This window comes from Pseudomyrmex gracilis, unplaced genomic scaffold (genome assembly GCF_002006095.1).
Source record: "Pseudomyrmex gracilis isolate BER0280 unplaced genomic scaffold, ASM200609v1 scaffold_212, whole genome shotgun sequence".
Lineage (NCBI taxonomy): Eukaryota > Metazoa > Arthropoda > Insecta > Hymenoptera > Formicidae > Pseudomyrmex > Pseudomyrmex gracilis.
Genome location: NW_018020796.1, coordinates 1 through 7622, shown reverse-complemented (window position 1 = coordinate 7622; position 7622 = coordinate 1). Strand labels below are relative to the sequence as shown.

Sequence of the window (7622 nt, the reverse complement as noted above, 5' to 3'; positions counted from 1 at the left end):
CGGCCCACCGAGCTTTTCTCGGTAGCTCGCCGTCCCAATCCGGGCCTGGCTTTATGAACTTTTTACTGACCGTTTCAAAATTTTCTACGAACTTCCACAAAACGCTCATACAAACGTCAAATAAACGTTTATAAAACTTCTCATTTTCGTCAGGGATGCCAGATGAATAATCGAGTTTTTTATTGACTATAAAATTTAATCTTGTTTTTTTAAAAAATTAGTTGTGAGGGACAATTATTCGATAACAAAAAATCTGTCTATAAAATTTAAGGTTTTTTGAACTTACGGAATGACGGATGCGATAAGAACATCGTTCTATCAACTTATGATGGTACTGGTAATTTTTTGTGAAATTGAATGAACAAACATTTCAGTGGAAGTAGAATAAAAAATTAAAAAATTTTTTTTTTAGAAAGTGATCTTACGATATCAATCAAAAGTCAATTTCATCGTTAGAATTAATTAACGTGTTTTTAATTTCACACCTAAAAACCTTCGATCAAAAAAAAAGAATAACAAGAAAAAACGAAACATAATTTTTGTACATCACACTGATAACTATACACATTACGTTTGTGTTTACATTATACTCATACAGCCTTGAGAATCTTAATAAAAGAGAGCTGCAAACAATAGTTTTTCAGTTGGCTCTGCTCAGTTCAACCTTCCGCATTATAACAGACGGGAATTTTTTTGTAACAAAATTAATCACAAGTAAGTTGTCTTGCAAATCGAAATAATCGATTTAGCACCGCGCGCATATACATATATATATTTGACGTGGTTTAACTTTACATTATGCAATTATCATTTACGTGTGATATTTTCGGTCACTTTGTCGATAATTCTTCAATGTGAGAACTATATTGGTGTTTCTTCCGTCCAGAGTGAGAGAGTGAAGTATGAAAAGCGCTACTAGAATAGCCAGGAAAAAATGCACCAGAAATTACACCAATAATGTCTCGATAATATCTTAACAATGCAACTTTATAGCTGAAGACCCCAGGGGAAGAACTTGATAAGTCACATTTTCGTAATTTTAGAGAGAAGTTCGATTTTAAAAGTTCGAGATTGTATTTTTGTATTTTACACGTTTTATAAAAATGTTTACATCTCGGAATTTGTATCAAAAAGTTTCCTTTCTCGCTTTGGATGATTAAAACACTCCATTTTGACTATAAAATAACATCAAAAACAGAAAATTGAAAAACAAAAATTGACTTATCAAGTTCTTCCACCGTGACCTTCATATGTGCAAATGCGTTAACATCTTGATATAACTTGTCATTATATTTTTTAGAAATTAAAACGTCGTACCGCCTGTTTTTTTTGGCATTTTGTATAAACAATTTTTTGTCTGTAACGACGTTATTATATTGCAACATGTACTTTATTACGTGTTATAGCATCTGTTTTTTGTCTGTGTACCGCGTGCATGACGTTAAAAAACCAACAGTCACGATGTTTCTTTTATTTGATCTCGAGTGCCTTTCTTTGAATAATATACAAAAACAATTTTAAATAAATAAACGTTTGAGATGTAAATATGCTCAAATATATGTTGCAGCTTCGATAGGTGTGAAACGCTACATCGATATATTGTTTTCGTTTCTTTCTCATAGGAAATGTAAAAAAACACAAAAATTGCACACACATATATATGTCAAATTTGATCTTTGTGTTCTCGGGCTTTTTGTTTGCGGCTCACTTTTCCAATTCAAACACGATTAACATGTTTTTTCACACTATTTTTGTAACAATTACATTATTGGCTGCAACTATTTTCATCGATGTTTTTAAAATGTACACCTTGTTTTTTTTTCGATAACAAGAATTTAAGTTAAAAATATTATTTTTTTTCAGAGTCCGCCATGAGCAAGACTAGAATACCTGTAACCGTGCGTGAGGGACGACTGATCGGTACTGTTGAGGAAAGTTATTGCGGTCGTTATATTTCCTTTAAAGGAATACCTTACGCAACACCTCCAGTCGGCGATCTCAGATTTAAGGTGAATGAAATCCGTTTTCTTAAATTTCGATATTTGCACTGTTAACACTATCTTAGAACTACCGAAGCAGTCAAAATGATTGGTAATAATAACTTTTCATTTAAAACTTACTCAAATTAATGGCTTTGCATTTTAGAAATTTTTAAGGACAAATTGATAAACTTAATTCTTTATATATTGCAAAAAAGTTTAATAAAAAATTTCTAAAATGCAATATATAGAGTAAGTAACTTACTCATAAATTAGAGTAAGTTTTAAATAAAAATCTAAAACCAGTCGGTAGTTCATAGTTGTAGTATCAAAATAAGTGGTAGATAAGATAGTAGATAAGACTCTTCAATATTCATTCTTCACGTCATTGTAAGGCCGTCTTTTTATTTATTTTTTTTTTTTTTGTAATTTTGTACACGTATGGCGTTGCATACATTATTAAAAGTAGCTGTGCATTAATGACAAATGCAAATGAAAAATGCAATTAAACAATCATTTCCACAATGGGCGTTCAGGATCCCGTTCCGGCGAAGCCATGGTCCGGCGACAGAGATGCTTCCAGACACGGAAACGTATCTCTTCAGGCCGAATTAAGCAACATGATAGGTGATGAAAATTGTCTCTATCTCAATGTTTACGCCAGAACCATCGAACCTTCGAAGAAACGCGCCGTGATGGTGTGGATACACGGCGGCGGTTTCTTCGCAGGTGCAGGTGACGAGTTGTTCTACGGTCCCGACTACATCGTCCTGAAGGATGTAGTGCTGGTCACCTTGAATTACAGACTAGGCGTTCTAGGTACGTTTGTTGAAACTCGCGAACAGATTGGGCGCAAAGCAAGTATAAAATACCGCAGCGGAATACCGCAACGGATCGGTCGAGCTGTCTATAAGACAGGCAGTGCGTTTTGTCAGCAGATTGTTCATGTTATTATCACGAGACAAAATAAAGTTTTTTTATCAGTAATTCCTGACAGCCAAAATTAATGAAAAACTCACATTCATTTCCGTGTCGTTCTTCTTGTTCTGTTTGCGATAAACTCTTTAATTATTCATCCTCTTCTCGATTAATCGATTAACGCAACTTGAACCGCGATTGATCAATTTACGTTATCAGCAAGAGTGGAAGTGATTAATCTCGTCGAGAATTCATTCGACCGATTATATTAATTAAATTTGATTAAACTTTTCAGATTTCTTTTTTTCTTTAATGTATAATTTTTTTAATATATGTATTAAATGAATAAACTTGTGCACACATTTAAAAAAAAAAAAAAACAGTAACGCGGAATCTCATGTCTTGGAATATTATACTAGTCTACTGCAATAATGTGTTATCGCGTATAAATAATGAAGTTCATTTTTCAAAAAAGAGAAACAAACATATCTTAGATTCGCAGAAAAGACGCACTATACGCTACAAATGATGAATGATTACGCGGCAGTCGCGAACAATCCATATCGCGTCCAAATAAAAGTTTATCACCAACTTATTAAGAGAAATCGGATTTTTGTGCATCGTTAATTAATAACAGCTCGATGAAACAATTACAATACAAAGAAAAAAAATCAAAGAGCCTATGGTCCAGGTTGAAGTTGGACGTTTAAAAAGTGATCGAAACGTCCGGAATACACACTGCGTTTTATGTTGTAATTATTAAACGTCCACCTTCAACTTGGTTTTTTTTCTATGCATCGTATTTTTTAGTTGAAGTTCGCGAGATAATCGCGGAATTTATGCAACATGTGCAGTAAATAGAATTGTTAAAAAAATATATAATTTCGTTTTTCCCACTCTTTTCATTACACGTTCCGCGTGTTCTCTTTCAGGTTTTTTGAATCTTGACGACGAGGTAGCGACGGGCAATCAAGGCTTGAAGGATGTAACCCTCGCATTACGATGGATCCAAAACAATATATCGAAATTTGGTGGCGATCCAAAAAATGTTACCATTTTTGGCGTGAGCGCCGGCAGTGCGATTGTGCATTTATTAGCTTTATCTCCGTTTGCCGAAGGTAATAGTATTACACAAATTTATCCATATGCAAGCTGCATTGTAAGACATATGAATAGATAGTTTTGTACATACTCACACATACACATACATGTATTGAATATATTTATATATTTAATATATAAATGATATGTCTATACATGTTCATATATTCATATATATATATAGCTTGTTATTGTAGCTTTTAACTAATGTCATCAAAAATAAAACAAATACATTTACATTTTCACATTGATATTTATGGTCGGGTCTTATATTTAGGTTTATCTTAAAATGATGTGTAAAACTAATGCTGGGAATAGACTATGCGCGCATTCGCGATTCGTAGCGATGCGCTACGTAGCTACGTAGTAGTCACGCGAATACACGCAAAAAGTGTGTTTGTATAATCGCGAATCACGAATCGCGAATCGCGAATGCGCGCATAGTCTATTCCCAGCATAATGAGACGGTCTGCATAGAATCTTGAGATGGTTTTAAATATCAGATTGGATCGGCTATAATGTCTGACAATTACGAAAACAGACATCACCTATTTGTCAATTTAAAATCAATTTTCATGAAATAATCAGAAAAAAGTGTCAATATATAGAGTTTGAAATAAAACAACAAACATATTTTCTCTTGAAGGAGATTAAGTAAATCGCACGCGCGCGTGTGTGTTGTTAACATAACCACTTTACAGGTTTATTTCACAAAGCTATATCGCAAAGCGGTGTCGCTTCAAATCCTTGGGTTTGGTCCGAAAAAGCTTTCGCGGTGAGCAAAGGTTTCGAACTTGCTAAGGAACTTGGAAAAGTGACCACAGATCCGAAAATCGCCTACGAGTTTCTCAAAACAGTTGACGCAAAAAAGCTAATAAAAGCACAACAAAATTTTACCCGTTCGCGAGAGGTAAATATATACTTAAAAAAACAAAAATAGAAAAATGTAAAACCAAATGATTAGATTTGAAGGATTTTTCTCACAAGAGTAGCGCCATTCACTATCTTCGCTCTTTGTTTTGCAAGATGCAAACAATCGCGATTACACATATATATAAAAAAAAAAAAACTAACAAATGAATAAAGTGTGATTTTATGATTAAAGATAATGTTTCGTTGATAACGCGTTCTAGTGCTTGCGAAAAATAGTTATCCCGTTTGTGCCGAGCATGGATACCGGCTCGTCAAACCCATTCTTTCCTGAACATTTAAACAACTATCTATCACGCGGAGTTAAAGTACCGTTTATTTTGGGAAGTATTGCTATTGAAGGAGCTATTTGCATCAGCAACGTTATGGCTCGTAAGTATATATTTGTTTTTGCTCTCTTTTTTATTAAATTAATCTGATATTGTGTATTTTTGAGCGGGGAAATTTTCTCTCATATTCGTGTCGCGCGTTATTTCAACAAGTTTAAAAATTTCAAAGTTTGCTTGTTTCTTTTTTTTTATTTGACAACACGATTGTTTGGACATTATTGTGTGTATAAATTAAAGTTTTCAATGTTTGTTTCCAGAGATAACCAAGGAAGAACTCGAATATATTAATGCTGACTTCAAGCGCACTTTGTCTCCCGCTATTCTGTCAACCATAGCACAGATACCGATCACGGTCAAGGAATTACAAACTTTGTATTTCGGCAATAAACCTGTGTCGAAAGAAACTTTAATGAATTACGTTGAATATTATGGCGACGCGATGTTCTATCGAGGTATTATGGAAGTGGCCGATGTTCAGGCGAACCTACGTTTGAACAACACGTATCTATATCAATTTTCGTACGAGAGCGAAAAACCTTCGATCGTCAAGCTGATATATGGATACACACTACCAGGTACATGTATACACGCGTTTAAATTTAAATTTTTAATTTAAATTTAAATAATTTTAAATTTTTAATTTAAATTTAAATAACTATTTAAATTTAAGAGTCTTTGAAAAATAAATACAAGCTTACATTGTTATTCAGAAGAAACTGACTAGGAAAAATATGTCGCTTCAAAAAGAATTATGCTGTTTTGTAATTATATTAATAATTTGTGAAAATGGTTTTTTTAATATAAGAGAGAAAAGGACAATGGAAAGAGATTTTGTTGAGATCGAGTTTGTAAAATCGATTTACGCAGTAATTGTTATTTGTAGGATCGAGTCATAACGAAGAAACCTGTTATTTGTTTCATTATCATGTTATGAAACAGTTTCGCATGTCACCACCCAAGCCTGACTCCAAGGATTATAAAATCGTAGAATATATAACGCAACTGTGGACAAATTTTGCAAAAACAGGGTATCACAGAGATTTATATTTTTTTTCTTACTGTTTTTTTTTTTTGTGTGAACATTTGAGAAATATCGATCGACAATTGTGAGGATTAAATGATTTTTTTTTATTCTTACTTTAGGGATCCAACTCCCAATATTACGGAAGTAACCCCGGTTAAGTGGACGCCACTAAGAAGTGGAGACACGTACGATTACTTGGATATTACCATTGACACCAGGATGAAAACCTTCATCAAAGGAAAAGAACGGTGGGACTGGGAGAGCAGAAAAAATCAATTACGTTAATCTCAGATTAATCAATTAATTTAATGTATATTTGCTGTATTAATCAATTAATATATTTAATTATTATTTTCTACGGTAGGTATGTTGATATATGTGGGATGATATTAATTTAGTAGAATTGTATTTAAAAAAAAAAAAAAGACACATGTTAAGTTCCGTCTTCGAGTACTGCGATGTGCGTTGTGAACATAGATTATATATAACCATATCCACAACGAAGTGAATAAACTACTAAAACTGCTGTATTACCGATTTAATTGGCAACGTGGTTCTTGTTGCTCACGTTGCCCAGACACACGTGTAATGTGTGTGCAATTCATAAAATTTGTTAATAAATTATGAAACGCAATGTTCGAGTGAAAAAAAAGAAAATTATAAAAATTGTATTTAAACTATTATTATCGATTTAAACTATTTATTTTAATATATTAATAAGAATGTATTGAAGGAATGTCCTCCGGTTCAAATTGGTTATTCCAAAAGAGTACGATGAGTGAATCGGCTATTGTGAACCAATGCAGGATGTATTGCAGTAATTAATCATGTTTATATGATTTGAACAAAACGTTTCGACTTTATTGTTTAAGTCTTCTTCAGTTGTACACAGAAACACAATATAGTAGATGTTACAATAATAAAAATTTAAATATATAACTGTCACAAGTTTTTATTATTGTAACATCTACTATATTGTGTTTCTGTGTACAACTGAAGAAGACTTAATAAAGTCGAAACGTTTTGTTCAAATCATATAAACATAATTAATTACTGCAATACATCCTGCATTGGAGAGAGATTCACAATATTTATTTTAATTTTGATCTTCTGATAGAATTTTATCTCTCGGGAAGAGTTCTTATGTTGTAACACATAGAACGGGAATGTGGGACTATAAATTTCGAGTAAATGTAATTACAAATAAGAAGCAAGAATATAATATAGATTTCAAAAAGAAGAAGGGTAATTGACAAGTCTTGATGTAAATAAATTATTATATAAATTCTTTGTTTTTTTAGATGATTCGCAAAGTTCTCTAGATGAAAATTTAGACCTTGC

At 32.6% G+C, this 7622-nt stretch overlaps 1 protein-coding gene across 1 annotated transcript; it reads left to right on the top strand.

Moving 5' to 3' along the window:
• Positions 1 to 656: 656 nt before the first annotated feature.
• On the top strand, positions 657 to 7150 carry LOC109858540 (esterase E4-like). The gene is made up of 9 exons (XM_020435910.1): positions 657 to 714; positions 1864 to 2009; positions 2516 to 2798; positions 3830 to 4015; positions 4700 to 4908; positions 5132 to 5300; positions 5515 to 5832; positions 6141 to 6285; positions 6401 to 7150. Exons 2-9 carry the CDS (start codon positions 1872 to 1874, stop codon positions 6564 to 6566), a joined length of 1614 nt encoding a protein of 537 aa, XP_020291499.1. The 5' UTR covers positions 657 to 714; positions 1864 to 1871; the 3' UTR covers positions 6567 to 7150.
• Positions 7151 to 7622: the final 472 nt, after the last annotated feature.